The sequence below is a fragment of the Sander lucioperca genome, chromosome 22 (assembly GCF_008315115.2).
Source record: "Sander lucioperca isolate FBNREF2018 chromosome 22, SLUC_FBN_1.2, whole genome shotgun sequence".
In the NCBI taxonomy this organism is placed as follows: domain Eukaryota; kingdom Metazoa; phylum Chordata; class Actinopteri; order Perciformes; family Percidae; genus Sander; species Sander lucioperca.
In genome coordinates this window covers 22,787,131-22,806,081 of record NC_050194.1, presented here as the reverse complement: position 1 = coordinate 22,806,081, position 18,951 = coordinate 22,787,131, and the positions used below count along the sequence as shown (strand labels likewise).

Below are 18,951 nucleotides of genomic sequence, written 5' to 3'. Positions count from 1 at the left end.
GTGAAATTGTGGAAACAGTTGGGAGAGCTGGTCTGCTGGAGTTAGCCTTTAGCCTAACATTTACACCATTTGCCTCAGATTTGGTAGCAAGTCAGGTACTGACTAACTTAGAAAGATGTAATTTCTGAATTAGTTTTATCACGCAGCAGTGATAATTAAAATGTCTGCCCTGGGCGCCTGGGTAGCTCACCTGGTAGAGCGCACGCCCATATAGGGGCTCAGTCCTCGACGCAGTGGCCGCATGTTCGGTTCCGACCTGCGGCCCTTTGCTGCATGTCATTCCCCCCTCTCCCCTTTCATGTCTAAAGCTGTCCTGTCAGAAATAAAGGCCCAAAAATGCCATAACAAAAATCTTAAAACAAAAAAAAATGCCTGTCCTGCCAGTTTGTCATTACCACTGTGACAAACAGCAGTTGTAGACTCAAAGTTGTCATCCCTGGTTGTCTCCTGTCTTCAGCCTCATACATTGGTCGGATTCACTCACACTATGTGCCTCTCTCTCTCTGTATTCCTCTACTTTGTCTACAAACGTCACTGAATGTCTGTCTCTCCCTCTCTGTCTGTCTCCAGGGTTTCTTCCGTAGGACCATTCAAAAGAACCTCCACCCCAGCTACTCCTGTAAGTATGATGGCTGCTGCATCATCGACAAGATTACCCGCAACCAGTGTCAGCTCTGCCGCTTCAAGAAGTGCATTGCAGTGGGCATGGCCATGGATTGTGAGTGTTGCACCTACGTACTTATACACACATGCAAATTAACTCACACAATTATAGTGATGCAGTATTAATGCAGGGTGTGAGGACTTTAAATAGAAGCTGCAACTTTCGACTATATGCAGACTTTAGGCAACACGCCAACTAATTACATACCTCTATTTTGCTTCCTTGTCCTTGACACTCTCTTTCTCTCTCTGGGTCTTTTTCCTCTTCCTCCCCTTCCTCTTCGTCTGCCTCCCACCATCTCCTCCCAGTGGTTCTGGATGACTCAAAGCGGGTGGCTAAACGGCGTCTGATTGAAGAGAACAGGGAGCGACGCAAGAGGGAGGGAATGGTAAAAACCCTCCAGAACCGTCCAGAGCCCACCGACAGCGAGTGGGAAGTGATCCACCTGGTGACAGAGGCCCACCGACACACCAATGCTCAGGGCGCACAGTGGAAACAGAAGCGCAAATTCCTGGTAAGAAGGCATAGAGCAATAGGCAAAGTAATGTACAGACTTATGCGCTCGTGTACATTTAGAATCTGCCAAAGAGTTGACAATTCAACACAGGAAACATTCATTTATTATGATTGTATGCACTTTTTTTAACATATTTTTGGATCAACATTATCAATCATTGAAATCAAAATGCAGTGATAGCACTCTTTTATTATTATTATTATTATTATTATTATTATTATTATTATTATTATTATTATTGTTATCAATAGAGATAGACAAAGCACCTGCATAGAAAACAGCCATTTCTAAAAGCCACGTTCCACTTTCTGCGTCTACGTGGTTGCAAGGGTTCGCAATGTCGTTATCTACCCAATTCTGCAAGGGAGTGTTGTGTACACATCCAAGTCTGCAGACACCAAATGTGTTTTAAAACAGAACTGCTGCATGCCCGTTTTGGGACTAAATCTGCTGAATTAGTTTCACTTCTTGCTGTTGCACATTGTTTTCTCTGTGACTGAACAACCTTAATGGATTTCTCAAAGTTGCAACTACAGGCAATTAGTTGAGTTGCCAATTAACCTGACCATCATGTCTTGGGACTGTGGGAGCAAGACAGGGATCAGAAGATACAATAAATCTGTTTCATAGGACATAAGTAACAATTTCTTCAAGTACTAAGGATGGGTTGACTCTGCAGGAACATTAACCCTCTTTAAGTGCAAAAACACTCAACAAACAGCTTTCACAAGGGGTCATTTCACACTGTAAACTATTTAGTAGGGATGCACCGAATCGGGTTCGGATTCGGCCGAATATTGGGCTTTTTGACAGTTTAGGATTAGGGTTCGGTTTCGGGTTCGGCAGAATCTTAACCAGTGGATTCAGTATTCGGCCGAACCCCAAAAATCTGGATTCGGTGCATCCCTAAACCAAACCCAACCGAGGGCAAATTGCTCCAAGTTTACAAACTCGGATTCGGACCAAAGCAAACGAACTACAGGTGTGAAAACGCCCTTAATCTACATTAGACTGTAGACTCAAATCTGAAATGTCAAAAAGTCTTGATTCATGAAGAAGTGACGACCGGACAAAATGTTCTCACTTCCCACAAAGCAAACAGGATTTAAATGTGTCTTTTCTCTTTATGGAAAATTCTAATACTTCTTCTATGCTTGAAGATTCACACCTCCTCTCCTAAATAACCCCATCTGGCTCCCTTCCCATCACACCTGGCCATGTGCTCCTTGTTGCCTAGCAGAAACTCCATCCACAATAATTCTGAGGTGCTATTAACCCCTCATTAAATGAATCTCCTTAATTTCTCCCATCTAACACCCATCTACACCTCACAGGTCCCTGGCGTAGATTGTTCTTTAAATAAAGCCTCTTGATTTGGCCGTGAGCTCTTATCCAATGCTGCCGCGAAACTGTTAACCCTTGTGTTGTCCGTCTGTTTTGCACATATATGAAGCATAAACATCTTCTTACCCAACTTTTTACACTTATTTTTTGATTTAATGGTCAATAAACCCAATTCATAGTAAATTGTATCTAATATTCGAGTTAAAACCCCCCAGAAATTAGGAATAATTTTGTCTAATAGTTAAGATCAGAGAAACGTATGTTGATGGATAATCACACCCTGTTTCGTGTATGGAACCATCTGTGTTTTCTTGCAGTTTGGTTGAAAGAATCCCATATTTTTCATATAGAAACTTTGAAAATGGGTGAAATTTGACCCGAGGACAACAGAAGGGTTAAAATCTGGTAAGCACCTTAGATAATCTTGGACCAAAAACATGAGGTCAGTGTCTGTCTGTGTGCGACGAGGGAAGACTGATACCAGGCGTGGCTGTCCAGGATAAATCGGAGCACAAGCACAGCTGGAGGACAGTTTGAGGGAGAGAGAAAGATGAGCGCTCATGACTGAGGATTTGCTTTAGCTGAGATAAGGAGGGAGCCAACAGAAAACAGACGGACAAAATAGAGGGGAAAGTAAGGTAGGAAACAAAGAAATGAAGACGGGAAACAGATTAGAATGAAAAAAAGAGTGTTGCGGTATTAATAGAAACTATGAAGGGAATTAGGTACGGTTAAGAGCCCAGAAAGATTAGGATGAATAAACCCCCAAAAAGCCAGAGAGAACTGAGGAATAAAGACAGAGGCAGAGGGACAGAAGCAGACAGCAGGGAATACAGAGCAAACAAGTCATAAAGAGCTACTCTGACAGTCAGTTATGTGAAAAAGAGCCTCAGCTCACCCAGGTTGAATAAAAAACCGTACCATTTTTGACATAGCATGCATGTTTGTGTGAGGATATAATCCATATTGTCACTCTGTTCAGTTCTGATGTGTCAAAGGCAGGGAAATTGAAGCACAAACAATAAAGCAGCACTAAATAGTAGGGCTGCACCAAATCCAGATTTTTGGGGTTCGGCTGAATACCGAATCCACTGGTTAAAATTCTGCCGAACCCGAAACCGAACCGAATCCTACTCCCATCCTCAGTCCATTAACACAGTAAACACATTAATGAAGTAAACAGCGTCCACAGCCTCTAAAATAGTTAAATGTGTAACCGAGGGTTTCTTATATCGTCTAAACTCAGGTTTGGCTTTAAAATAAAGACATGGGCTTCCAATGCCGGAACCAAGACAGCACTGCACGTCTCACTTTATTCCACCCCAACACAGTCAACCGTCAGAACACTTTATTCACTTCCGTTTTTCCCGTCACAATAAAAGCTCTATGTTTACTGTAACTTCTTCTTAACCTTCAACTGAGAGGTTACACAATAAAATACCTTACAAATGTAACAACTTAATGTTGAATTCACACGCTCTTTTCACATCGTAGGAAAGCACATTGCTATCGCCAGATGAGTGACAATTTTGTTTGGCACATTTTCGCTAACCAGTGTATGATGAAGGCATGTTGGGTGGGTGAAATTAGAAAGCTAACGTTGGCTAACAAGCAGCAGTTGTTCCGCTCCCACTGTAGGGAGACTCAGAGAGAACGGCTGACAGCCCAGGAGAGGCTGTCTGGTTAATACAAGTTTTTAGTTGTGACTGTCCTTCCTTTGCCATACCTGGGGTTGTTGCGTTTTGGCTGCTGTCTGTGGATTCCTTCATGCGTGGCTCGTATTCTTTCGGATGTTTCATGCGCAGGTGTTTTGGCAGCGGCGATAATAGTGTGTTGTTTGGGGTCCTTGCCGCCGCGGGACAGGTCAGCATTGCGGGTTGGGCGTGTGGCCCGGCTTGGGTCGCTTTCTTTTGGCTGGGGGTGCTGCCGGGCGGCGCCTTTTCTGCTCGCCAGTTCCATTTTCACTTTCTCACAGCCTACTGCATTGAACAGTCCACCTACATTACGTCGACCAGCAGCAGTAGCGCGCGTAGTGCAAGCGTAGGGTTCTGTTCGGTGGGGTTCGGCCGAAACCGAACCTTGGATTCGATGCATCCCTAGTTCGGTTTGGTTTGGTTTCACACCTGGAAAAATCCAAGCGTACCAAAATGCGCCATTACAAATTACACAAGAACGTCCAATCCTCTTATTGATCGGATGTGTCTGAGGGCGGGAGCAAGAAAGTAAATACAGGAAGAAAGTCCTGTGTTCTGGACTAGTGCATATTTCTTGCATCTCCGTGGTCAAACCAGCTCATTTCATTAAAATAATCAGATGTTTCGCGAGAGGTGCTCTAGTCACTGAGACTTCGCTCTGCCGGCGTCTGTCTCCAACTTTAGCGGCTGCATCGCAGATTGCTAAACACACCTAACTACAGGAGACATTAGCTCAGACTTGTGGAGTACATATAGTTGGTGCGGTTCGAGTACGGATCACGTTCTCACCACAAATTAACTGCTCCAGAGTTCGATTGATAGCGTACCGAGACCACCTCTTCAAGCAGGTCTCGGTACGCTTGTTTGGTCTGCTTTTGGTGCGAATGCCGCGTTCTCACCTGCCCTGATGAAACCGCACCAGCGGGACAAACGGACTCTAGTGCGATTCAACCGAACTAAACGAGGCAGGTATGAAAACGACCTAAAAAACATATTGTTGTTAACCCTACAAAGTTGTAGAAAGCCAGTCTCTAGAGCAGGGCTTACAAAAACCAGGATTAGCACACCAACCCATGCTACTGTGACATACTGCATATGTTAGCCCTGAGCTTGGTTCATCTAAAAGGATAAACTGTTCTATTTTACACAGGATTCACCAACAAACCGGGCTCTGGAGGGCATAGCTACTGAACCCTGAAAATCTGAATTTACATGCTAAGCTGAACCTTGCCCGTCCTGTGGGGACATCAGCTATAAAACGGCACCAGTGACATTTTGAAATGCATCTATGAACTCATCTATTGAATTCATAAGATGTGCCAGATGCAACCATTTTGCTTCTAAAAGAGCCTAAATTGTTTTCAGGCATGGATTCAACAAGACACTGCAAACGTTGAAAGGATGCAAAGTATTTTTGTCAATGCAAACTGTAAAACATTACATAGTTAGATTGATACTGTAGATTACATTATTATCGTAGATGGATTTTTCAGGACTACATTCATATTGTGAACACCTCCCACATAATACTTCATCTCTTTGGTTTCACTGCCTGCTAGTCTATATTCTCGACGTTGTGCCGACAGATGTTCCGCCGGATGTCCTTGTTATCGGCCGAATGTTTGTTACCTTCCACTTTCTTTGTGTTAGAATTTTAAACTTCCTGGGATTTATGAGGACTGTGGTTAACTGCTCCTCAGATCTCTGCAGGGTAAATCCAGACAGCTAGCTAGTCTGTCCAATCTGAGTTTTCTGTTGAACAACTAAAACAACCTTTGAACGTACACATGTTCCACAAAACCAAGTTCCTTCCAGAGGCTATTTTGCCGCGGCACTGTGGCTCCGTCCGGCGCTTTCTACAAGAAGATTGTGATTGGTTTAAAGAAATGCCAATAAACCGGAGCACGTTTTTCTTCCATCCCGGAATGCTGTGTGGTCTAGCCAGACCCTCCCCCTCGGCACTGTGGCAAAGCGAGACTACTACCTGTATGTGGGCAGGACATTTGACTCCATTCACTGTCATGTTCCTAGAAAACTCACATTATTGAAACCTGCTTCACTCATGAGTGTTGCCCATTGTATTATTTGGCTGAGCCTCCAGATCTGTAAGAACATTCTGGTCGGCATTAGCCTGGAAATCCAGACCCAAATCCGAAAGATTAAGGGTCTGGCATTGAGTAATGAAAATGGCCCAACTCGAGGGGCTGCACCAAGCATGCATTTGAAAATCTCACTGCACGCAATTGGATAACACTAAGACCAATCACAACAATACACAGGGTGACGTATCCAGAGCCGAATACCCTTAGCTACCAGCGGAGCTAACTGGTAGATTCAACTGTCGTCATCTGTTTAGCTCGCCTCTGGCCCGGCTATATCAGATACACCGATGTGATTGGTGCAGCTCAGCTACCAGGGTATAGTTAATGAGCATCATTACTTAATGCCAGAGTGACTCGCTGAGCAAATTCAAATTCATTAGCGTATTCAGTGAGTTTGTTGTAATGTAGTGCATTTATTTATTTATTTATTTTAATTATTTTTTTAAGATCATTTTTTGGGCTTTTCCGCCTTTAATGGATAGGACAGCTAGGTAAGAAAGGGGAGAGAGAGGGGGAAGACATGCAGGAAATCATCACAGGACTCGGACTCGAACCCTGGACCTCTGCGTCAAGGCATAAGCCTCTCAGTACATGTGTGCCTGCTCTACCCACTGAGCCAACCCGGCCATGTAGTGCATTTATAAGGACTGTCCTCTGCTTGAAATCATGCCATCTTCTTTTACAGTCTGAAGATTTGCAAAACCACCTCATAGATTCAAATGCCAAATGATGCAAAAATAATCAATTTTTTCTATGTGCATATGGAATAAATTTACCTTTTTTTTACCAGCGTTCATGCATTTCTTCTTTGAGACACAACTACAAAACACATGATCATACAAATGATTAAGTATGTAGGCAAAATTGTTACCTCACTCTAATATGCATGTAACTATCCAACTGCTATCTTGCGAGCAAAGGTCAGTCCCCGTTTTACGCTCCACGTCTTTTATTTACTTTTCCAGGCCAAGTGAAGCATAAACTCTACTGGCAGCTTTTCAAATCACACACATCTCCTCTTTTCAATAGCTCATGAACATGAGCATATGCTGTTGGTCTGAGCAACATTGGGTCAAAGAGACAGCTCACCTGGCTGTTGTAAAATGTTCTGCTCGGCTATTCAGAAAACAAAAACAAAACACATAATACTATTAATAAGCCAGAAATCTCCGTAACCATTGAGTTATTTGTATTGATCAACAATCCATCAATCAATGATGTTTTCTTCTTTCTATAATGTAAAACAAAACACATACTATTGATAATCTAAAACGTATCTTGAAATGAATGTATCCCTATGAAAACGTTGACAATGAGGTCTGTGGATTATTGAGAGATTCTGAAAAGAGATACTGATGTTGAATTTTTTAAATTGCCATTTCTCAGTCCCGTGAGCACCTCCGGCGTATTGGGGTTAATGCAGAAATCTCAGATATCTCACATTTTCGTGGCTCGATGCCACTGAAGGTAAGTGAGAAAATGTGTTTCTCCAAAAGAGTTTAAAGGTGACAGTCGTATCTCGTGACGCACAGCTGAGTCTTCCAGTTTGTTTCTAAGCTTCTCCGCTCGGCGTGCATTTAGCAGCTCTAAACCTCAGCTTCTCTCTCTGTCTTCTCTCTCCAGAGAGCTATTTTCTCAGCACTGAAAGGGAAAAATGCCGCTGACCTCCAACACAGAAGCCAATGCTTTGTTTGGGCTCTCACACGACGAGAGTTGCAGTCCATCAAAGTGATTACTACGACTATTTAAATGTTCCGTATTTGCTTAGCTGCACAGCGAAGGACTGGCTAAATTTGCACAGATTCACAGAATCCTTCTCCCTCTGGATTATGATTGATGGCTCATTGTGTGAGGTGATTATTCCTATACCTTTATCTCAGCCCCGGCTGAGAATAAATGACTTCGGCCTTGACACGCGCTTTATTCAGTGGAGCGTGAAACAATATTTTTCATTGTCACATAGTCTCCATTAACACAACTCTGTAAACATATGTATTACTGATCTGCAGGTCCCCGCCACAGTCCTCCTCTAAGTAAACGCTATCTATCAGGTGACATGTCCCATTCCTCTTACAGAGCACAGTCTGCTGTCCTTATCTGATAAATTGGTTTAATTTGTCTCCCAAGGCAAGTGAGCATTTTGTAGAAAGCGGCAAAAAAAAGGCTATACCACTGTATTTTACTCTTAGCCACACACCACTCATACTGATTATTCTGTAATGTTATTTTATTCTTCTGTGCTCTTCAGTTCTAAAAACACACCCATACTCTCAACTGTAGCTTGTTCTAATGTACTAATATACCTAAAACAGCTGGTCACTGTAGTTTCTATCCAACATCACACAACAGGAGGAAATAGTGCATTTGTTGGGGACTATTTTCAGCAGCGGATTAATTCACATTTGGTGCTCTAGTGAGTTTTTCTTGCATCAGGACGGTGTGTGTGGGATTGAGTCAAAATAAACTACAGTGTTTGTGTTTATGGTGATGAAGGAACATGTCACCCAGTGCAACAGTGGGGCTCACTGATGTGTTTTTAATAGTTTTTGGACAACAATGGAGCTCTATGGCAGAGGGGTCAAGATATATCAGACTTTGATACACACAATATTTATTAATAGGATCAGTTTGTCGTCGGTTCTGATCTTTTCAGATCTGGCTCCTTTGCTCATGGCTAATGTAGTTTTCAACTGCGCTCTAATCAGCCACCCATGTTGTGGTTTTTCTTCCCATGCAGCCAGAAAAAATCGGCCAGTCCCCGGTTGCCCCCACGTCAGACGGAGACAAGGTGGACCTGGAGGCCTTCAGCGAGTTCACCAAGATCATCACTCCTGCCATCACCCGTGTCGTCGACTTTGCCAAAAAACTGCCCATGTTCTCTGATGTAAGTGGTCTGGAGGCGCAGAGGGGCGAGTGTGGGAGTCTGACAAGAAATACAAAGAAATATAACACAGCCGAGCTTCTCTCATTCTGTGAGTGCGTGTTGGTAGAGAAAATATGTGATTTAGGAGGTCAACTTGTCTCGCAGTGTTGGCAGCTCCTCTGTTTGAGGAGGACCACAACAGTATGTGCAAGAGTTACAACCGATATTTACAACTTAACAGAATACTGTGGAAAAAGCGTCAAAAACACATATAAGATTAATTAGGGCTGTACCCAACTCAGAATTCTATTCCATTTCAATTTATTTATAGTGTCAAATCACAAGAGGAGTTATATCAGGACACTTTACAGATAGTAGGTCTAGACCACACTATAATTTACAAAGACCCAACAATCCCCCCCCCAAGAGCAAGTATTTCAGGACTTCAGGATCCAGACAGAAAGGTCTGACAGTGGTGAGGAAAAACTTCCTTTTACAGACAGAAAACTCGGACAGACCCTGCCTCTTGGTGGGCAGCCATCTGCCGCTGCCGGTTGGGACACAATTCTGTCAGTCAAATCAGATTTGGTTGTTCAATATGAATATTTGACTGTTTGTTAGTTTTTTCTTTTCTTTATATAGAGTGTCAAGCAACGCTATTGAACTGCCCGATTTTTGAACGGGGTTTGGCGGGACGTTCAGGGTGACAGCGACGTTTAAGTAATAAAGTAGACACTTTGCAGACACTAGATATCAAACAAAAGCCTGAGACGATATATTAACTTTCTGTGAGCTTTCTGTGCGATAAGAACATTATCTCAGAGCCTGACTTGGCGAAGCTGCCTCAGTCTCACTCAGACTCGCCCTGGGTCTGAGTCTGCAGCTGCCTGTACCAGAGAGCAGCGTGAAAGCGAGGAGCGCTCACTCTGCAGCTACTTCTAGGGACCGAAATGGAAGAAAAAAAACACGACTGCTCAACGAATCCCAGTCGCGATCTCCGACCGACGATTCGAATCGTCGACTTTCAAGCCTGTAAGATTTTCCAAATACTTGCAGTGTAATCAGAAAATACAAAGCACAGGTGAATATGCGGATCATTTACATGTTGCTATAGCACTCGCACTGTCTGTCTGGCTTGGGAAATAAACCCACAACAAGCAGCCTTATTTGCTGGTGACAATCAGAGAGGCATTTCTGCTCCTGTTCTGTTCGCCCCGCCTTGATTAGCAACATGTAATCATGTTTCTTGTCCCTGATGCTTGTAATGAAACCTTACTTAGATTGGATAATTATCAGGGTCGATGAGTTATTGTCTACTAGTGCAGTGTGCGAGTGTTGGAAAGAAAGAATAGCTGTAAGAGTCTGAGAGAAAAAGTTGTACATGTAATCCATTACTGTTTTTTGAGAACATAAATCACATAGTTTTGAAAGTAGAGGTCGTCACTTTTTTTAATCAGCATATTCTAAAGTCATTCCAATTGCTCTATTATTCTATAAATGATACTATTATGATGGATGCTACTATTGAAATGAGTGTGTAAACTAGAATACTGCTGCTGCATATTCTATTAATTTTAGACAGCAGCAGATAAGGATGCATAGTTTTTGTATTCCAGACACTATAGCAGTAGTCAGATTAATACGTTATCTTTTATTCACAATATGATAGATTATATTCTGAAAGAAGCCTTTTTAATCTGATGAAAGCAGCAGAGGGAACCTGCGTAGCCTCCATGAGATATCTCCGTGCCACTGCAGTAATTTACTGATAAGAATGCACAGACACAAAGCCAGCTTTTTATTGAGCCACTAAAAACTAAGCATGCCTCCAGGTACACATTTACAAGACAAATCAAGCCAATTAATGGCAATTAATCCGCTCAGCAATCAAGAGCAGTGAAAAAAGAAACAAGCTTACATTAAGGTGAGATTTAATTTCAGCACACCAGAGTCTTTAGATTTAATGAAATGGGGTTTGAACTCAGAGGTTCTAATATCCATGTAAATCAGGGTGTATTAGTCATAATCTGTGTTCATCAGTGGGAAAACATGTCTGCCTCTTTTCAACCCATCTTCTTTTTTCTTCCCCTACCGTCCTTTCCTCTCTATCACATCTGTCCCTTTTCTCGTTCCTTCCTAACTCTGCTTCTGATTCCTCCCTCTATCTACAGTCATAATGCCAAACATTCATCTCAATTTGAAGTCAAGTGTAAAAATGGCAAATGTTCAATTTATGAATGAATGAGAAATCAAGAAATCCATTATTTCCAGTTACACAACAATACATTATTCTTGTTTTTTGAATGTTGTGAATGCTGTGAGGACATATCTTATTTTCATTTATTTTTTTAAGTGATTGTGCATAACTTTACCTGTAAAATAACCTGAATGTAATAAGCAATTTGTCATAAAGTGTACTTTAAACTCTGAACATCTATCTAGCACAATAGAAGAAAAATGTAAAATGTTTTTTGATTTCAAAATAATTTGGTATTTATTCCCAAAGTACATGTTTTTTTTAAATAGTTTTATCTTTAAACTCTTTCATAGAAAAAAAGCCCTTTCTAGTTTAAAGTTCACGTTGGTGAAATTCATCCACCACAGTGTTCTCCTTGTAAAGGTCGCCTTCAAATGCTAAAATGTGTTTAATATGCCAGTTGTTTAGAAATAACAATAACCATGCATTAAACATAAAAAAAACCTTTTCCACCAGCTACCTTGTGAAGACCAGATCATCCTGTTGAAGGGCTGCTGCATGGAGATCATGTCACTGCGGGCTGCCATGCGCTACGACCCAGAAAGTGAGACGCTGACACTAAGCGGGGAGATGGCTGTGAAGCGCGAGCAGCTGAAGAACGGCGGGCTGGGCGTGGTGTCGGACGCCATCTTCGATCTGGGCAAGAGCCTGGCACAATTCAACCTGGACGACACGGAGGTGGCGCTGTTGCAGGCCGTGCTGCTGATGAGCTCAGGTTGTTGTTGACTTAAGAATATCTTTTCTAAAACTTAAAGCTGCATGACAGTGCCTGTGTAATTATCTGCTTAGAACATTGGTAGTCTAGAAGCTTTAGCTTAGTGTAATATAATGTAAATTTTCATTCTTCTTTGCCCTTGGAGACACAATTCCCCAACAGTCCATATTCATTACCCGCTGCTTTACACAGTACATATTTTAGCCTATTGTGAATCAGAATGTAATTATGGCCTGAAGATTAAAGTCCACATACATTCAGTGTTGGAAGGAGGAAATCTAAATCTCATCCTAAATCTGATTAGAGGCCTTAACTCTTGGTACATCGTAAAAAACTATCAACATAGATATAGATAGACAGATCTATAGACAGTAACAGTAACTTTATGCTTCACATAAAACATCACAAAACAGCATGAAAACATCTTGAAACTTAAGAGACATTTGACATTGACAAAACTGCAGCTTAAATAAACTTGTAAGAATTAAAGTGCATGTGTATTTATTGCACATTGCTCTATTGCACTAGGATTTAGCATTAGAATTCATCAGCTTCACGATGACGGGAACAAAACGATAACTTCAAGCGGTTGGATTTACACTTTGGCACACGGAGTCTTCCTCCTGATTGCAGAGGTTCGTATTTAGAGAAGAGGGGATGTTGAGAGTCTGTAGTGATTTTTGTTGCTTGCTTCATGACTGCCTGCTCATACAGGCTCTGTATGGGCTCATATTATTTCTTCCTTATTACCTTCATAGCTGTTTTGTTGCACCGTTAGGTTGCCAAACCATGCAGTGATTCCATATCTAATGATTCTCTCCAGGATTGCCCGGTAGAACATCAGAATGATCTGGCTGTTCACTCACTCCATACAGCCTCAATCGCCTTAGAAAGTAGAGTCTCTGCTGCAGCCTATTGCACAGGTTATCAGTGTGTGTTTTCTACTGTAGAATGTTGTCTATGTGGACACCTAAGTATTTGCACTAGGACACCTGAATGATTGTCTGTCTGGGTTTTGATGACCACTGGCTCATCGTCAGTCACTTGCCTCGGGTCGAGGACCAGCTCCTGTGTTTTGGTAACATTTAGAATGAGATGGTTAGTGTCACACCACTTGATGAAGGAGTCTTTCTCATCGTGGTACACAGAAGGATTCATGTCCCTGTGGAGAAGGCTCAAAATCACAGTATCATCAGCACATTTTACAGTATAATTATGGGTATCCACAGGTTACTAAAAAGTCAGAAAATATGAATTTAAAAAATGCTACAAGCCCACACAGTATTTCCCACAGGTAATTTTGTTCATAATAACACATGAAAGTGTTCACTGAGCTGACTGACAAATTCTCCTGCCACAATGTTGACATTTAATCAGAATCACATTTAGGTAAAGGTTTCGTATGCACTCATTTTCCCTCCCTCTCTTCTCCCCCTCTTCCTTGTCTTTCCTCTTTCCCTCCCTCCTTTTCCTCCACACCAACTCTTCCTGCCACCAGATCGTTCGGGCCTGACCTGCATGGACAAGATCGAGAAGTGCCAGGAGACCTACCTGCTGGCGTTTGAGCACTACATCAACTACCGCAAGCACAACATTCCTCACTTCTGGCCGAAGCTCCTGATGAAGGTGACCGACCTGCGGATGATCGGGGCGTGCCACGCCAGCCGCTTCCTTCACATGAAGGTGGAGTGTCCCAACGAACTCTTCCCACCGCTCTTCCTGGAGGTCTTCGAGGACCAGGAGGTGTGAAACACAGTTGCTGCCACACAAAGGGAAGAGGAGGTTGGGGCAAACGGGAAGGGCCATCATCTTTATAGGGGAAGGATGGAGGGAGAGTCCTCTCGGCAGGAATTTGCATTTCTCCATCATCACATTTAAAGGATGTGGTTTAAAAAACTGGAACCAACAATAACAGAAACAACACACCAGCAACAGGAGAGTCAAGCAAACAGAGGATTTTGTTTTACGAACACCCTCTCCTCCACCTCTTTCTCCTCCTTTTACTTACCCCTGTTTTGAGATTTGTGTGGGGGCCCTTCTGTCTGAGCATGATGTCTTATCTAGTAAGAGCTGTAGCCATTTGCCAAGACACATACACCGATACACACACACACAACACACACACACACACACACACACACAGCCACAGCCTGTTCCACCTCAGTTTTTCAGAACAGCGCTCTTTGCAGGGGTCTGTTCCCCCCCTCTGGTTCTTTTTTTTATCGGCCACAGAAAAACACACCTTTTAAAGCCCATGTTTCCAGCTTCCGATGCTGGCCAGCACCTCTCAGTATTATTTCTGAATAAGTGTTAAGGCAGTAATTCAGAAAATATGGACATCATTGACATATAATTGCTCACAGTCATGCAGGCACACGCAATCAGCAAACACTGCGCATTAAAATGTCAGCAGATGCTTTAAGCGTACATTGGTGTGTAATGGCTGCTACCAGACCTAGTCTTTATCAATTCCTCAACTCAATCTGAGCCGTTTCAGCTGTTTTTGGAGCTTCTTCTTAGATCCCAGTGAAACCGGTGCTATATTTATATAAGGCTACTCCAGTTTTATGAAATTGTGTTGTCTACCTTTGAAAACATGTGCAGAACATGGCTCATATCTACCTTCAGTTTTGTCATTGGACCGGCTCCTGTGACACACACACACACACACACACACACACACACACGAGCAATCTTGCCTTGACATTGCCTGTGCTGCTTGTGCCAGAAGCCTACCGTCTTATTAATGACAATTAAGCCCTTCTCTCTCCAAGGAGTTACTGCATAGAAAGAAAGAAGGGAGGGGAGAGGAGGGAGGATCAGAGATTGAGGAAACCAGATGTAATAGCTGGCCTGTAGAGTCAGAGCCAGGGTCAGAAGTAAATCTCCCACATGCAGCCAGGTTTTCAATAGCAGCAACCACCAGCGAGACGGCAAAGCTCATCTTATACACACACACACACACACACACACTTTCTCTCTCTCTCTGTCTTTCTCTCACACACACATAAAAGCATAAACATGAAAACACACGACATCACCTCAGAGTAACGTGAATGCCTCATTTTACTGTATACACTGCACGGCAGTGTCAATTTATACAGCCCTAACCTGCAGGGTTTGTTCAGAGTCCTCTCCTCGCGGACTCAGCTCAGTGTGGCCCCTCCAGGCTTCCATACACATTTGCCTTTTTTAAACCATGGGCGTCACTGAGCGCAGGCAAATGCCAATAAGGCTACCATTTACCTCAAAGTGGATACACCCTGAGGCTGGGGCAGCAATACTGCCCCTGTGGTGTCAGGCACTACCTCACCTCTGTGGACACAGGGCAGCTGCCCTCAGCCTACACACAGACATACACCATTCACCAAGTTGGCGCATGTGTAGGTTAACACACAAATGTGCATAATATTTAAATTGGTGCACACTTGTAGTCATGGAAAGACACTCACGTTATATATACACACACACACACACACACACACACACACACCCTCAGTGCTATCACTTGGTTGAGGTTGAAGACAGGAGGGCCAGCCATCCCCCCGGAAGGTTTTACCGACTCCAGGGAATGGTACCCATTACATTCGGGTTATCTCTTTTTGTTATATGGGACCAAGTGTTGTCTTTGGAAATTTGGATTAACCTGTTCCTGTCTAAACAGAAACAGACTAAGCGACGAAGGACAGTGTAGATGTGCAGCCCAGCTGACACACATTTACGCAAGTTGCAATAGGATAGATGACAGAGTACCTGAAAACCCTGTGGTGGCCGCGCCTGTTGAATTAGCATGCAGAGAAAGGGCTGTTTCCTTCTGCATCATGGCAATCTTCCACAGTACACTCATGATGGCTGCCATTGGATATTGATAAATGGAAATAAGCTTTCTTTCATGCATGGACAGTGCATTAGACGTAAAAAGGTAGAATGTTCTCAGCGGAAATTAAGCTTCTTAAGAGGCATTTCTTTTAGACTCGTGCACTTTACCAATGCTTACCACTATACCGGTAATATCTCACGACAAATATCCATGGCAGATATCATAGTGTACTTGCCAAAAGACCATTCAAGAATGTTGATTCGATTATGAAAGCCCACTTTGTCCATTCCAATTCTGGGGCCAAGCTTAGTCTAACTGGGTTTACCACTCTTACGAGAAGAGAATGAAAGAAAAGAGAGACTGAGAAAATCTATTTTATATTCAATGCCAAGCAGTAGTTCATACTGGGCGCTTGTATAGGATAGGTAATCTGCACCCCTGAGAAGTACCTAAGCAGAGTAACGTGGCAGGGATCATGGGTAATTGTCACAGATGGCCACGCCTCACTGCTTTGACATCTGGAGCAAAGCTGGGAGGAGAGAGGAACTGGAACACCATCTTTGGGCGTAATGGTGGAATCTGGTCTACCTCCAAGAAGAAGAAGCCCTTCACAAGCATCATCACCACTTTCAGAGATCCATCACTCACGCTCCGCCTTACCCTATTCTAGCCTATGACAATGCCCTTACTGGAGCCTAGCTCAGACTAAATCGCACCCCTCCACCATTATAACCCCCACCCAGCCAGGCTGGTGGGAGTTTTTGCACTACTGCAGCAGTCCCCCCTTCAGCCCCTTACTCTCAAACTTTAACCAACACCCTTTGTTGGATTACCCATTAGTTTCCCCCACCAAAACCTACCTCATTTGGGGTGAGTTTTGGTGGGGGATACTAATTTTGGGGTGAGTTTTGGTGGCTCTGTTTAACAGAGGCTGATTGTCGCAGTGGGCTCAGTCCCAAACCTGACCCGTTGTCAGCACATGACCCTCATCCCTTAACCAACCCAACCAGGGCTGGAGAGAGATCGTTGCGTAAGAGGGCTGTATAGCACTTATTAATTCTCCCTGTATTACTCATTTTCCCATTATCCTTCCTATAGACACAGCCCAGGGACATTTCAAATTCTGAGCCCTCCCTTCCATCATCTTCTCTCCCCCTCTCCTCTTCCCTATGCACCCTAGCTATCGCACCCACTCACCGCTGATGCCCCCAGTTTTGCCCAGAATCATTGACACCAAACGGGATCCAGGCCTCTCCCTTGTGAGACAAGGCTGGCCATAACTGCCCTTTTAGAGTGGCGCCACCGAATGAATGTGAACGGCAAAGCAGTAGCCATTGGAGCGAGAGACTTGAACGCAAGATTGTGAGGATGTGAAAGAAGAAGAAAGCGTTGAACAGGAGACAAAAAGCTGAGGGACTCAACCCTCACTGCCATCATTGACATGGGTAGGAGAGCGGGTGATGTGGCCGGTTGTAAAGACAATGTTAGCAAACACTTGTGGGAAGGGGAGATGGCGTTGTAGGAATATGTACAGTCTCCCCTTCTGTTCCCACACAACAACCGCATATGAGCCCCTGCTCCCATGCCAGCTGACAACCCCAAATGTCCCCCCTCAGCTCCCTCCAAAAGGATGACCTCCAACTTTCATATGGTGAGGATCAGAAAGAGATCCCTCATTCCAGAGATGCAGGTTTAGAATTCCAACACATCTTCGTAAAGGAACTGAAAAAGAGAAGAAAAAAAACGTATTGGTCCTTTGTTCTCATGAGCTGCCTGGATATGTGTGTGACAGTAGGGGTTATAATGCTGCTTTACCGTCTGAGTCTGATTTAGATTAAGAAAAAAAGATATATGAAATGATTATGAATCTACAAAACAAAAAATGAAAAGAGATGACTTAAAAAAAAAGACTCCTGAACAAAAATATTGGAGATTTGTTTCATTTTATCATTGTTTTCTTATTTTTCTGTTTTTTTTTTGACGCTTAAACTGCTTTGTGAAAAAAAAAAGGAAAAAAACAGCTGTAGTCACTTTTTGACCATGCGTGCAGTGTAACATCGAAAATATTTCACTTCTTTTTCACATCTATACTTTGTGTTGATAAGCCAACTGATCTGTTTGTCTGTGTGTCTGTCCAGTTGTCCGTCCCCTTTTATCAGGAGGAATTTACAACCAACAAAACAGGAATTTCTTTTTTATATTTTTGTTTCTTTTTTTATTAAATACAACTTTGGAAAAAAAAAAACACAAATCGGAAAAATAATGCAACAGAAACTGAAAATACTAAAAAAAAAAAAAGAAAAAGAAAAAAAACAATCTTGTCATACCTCACACAACACAAAACTCAAAGGAACTTGGGAGGAGTCATATTTTACAGGCACATGTGAAAGTTCAGAGATTAGCATTTATAGATTAAAAAAACATGTATATGTTAAGATAATATGTGCTTGTGTGTACGCATCAGTAGAAGTTACAAAAGGACTCTTCTCTAAAGCTTTTCTGCTCTCTCCCTTATTTGGTTGTGAGATGCTAGAGATCATCTGCTAATGTGGGCACTTCTCCAACTTAAAGGCACAGTCTACAGACAGTAAACTTAAAAATGTGAATGGCCCAGTGACTGAGGGATGATGACTTTTGTAATGGCTGAGAGTTTTATGGTATTGAATGTAGCTGACAGGAGGGGGCTGGACCTGAACCCGGCACCCACAACCCAACTTCCACACACCAGCAGAAAAGATAGTGGTGTCACATAGACGTTACAAACAAACAACAACATTGAAAATATACTGTATATTGCCCATCTGCAAGGTGCAATACTATGCTATGTATTTTTGTAAGTTTTCTGTTTTGATTTTATTTTCGTTTCATTTACATTTTTATTTTTGGCCATAACCAAGGATGTAAATACAAACACATACAACACTCGAGATTTATTGCAACAAAAGCAAAGTAATGTATAATGCTTCATACATTTG

At 42.7% G+C, this 18,951-nt stretch overlaps 1 protein-coding gene across 8 annotated transcripts in view; it reads left to right on the top strand.

The window, feature by feature from the left end:
* thrab (thyroid hormone receptor alpha b) overlaps positions 1-18,389 on the top strand; it is a 42,211-nt gene extending 23,822 nt beyond the window's left edge. For 6 of the 8 annotated variants that reach the window (XM_031314857.2, XM_031314855.2, XM_035997433.1 and 3 more), the window contains 5 exons: positions 571-718; positions 973-1,178; positions 9,059-9,205; positions 11,898-12,156; positions 13,655-18,389. In XM_031314857.2, the coding sequence (XP_031170717.1) occupies positions 571-718; positions 973-1,178; positions 9,059-9,205; positions 11,898-12,156; positions 13,655-13,905 (1,011 nt within the window). In that variant the 3' untranslated portion in view covers positions 13,906-18,389. Of the gene's footprint in view, positions 1-570; positions 719-972; positions 1,179-9,058; positions 9,206-11,897; positions 12,157-12,684; positions 12,792-13,654 lie in introns of all 8 variants that reach the window. The other 2 variants (XR_004107634.2, XM_031314858.2) reach the window with 2 other exon arrangements.
* The last annotated feature ends 562 nt before the right edge of the window (positions 18,390-18,951 follow it).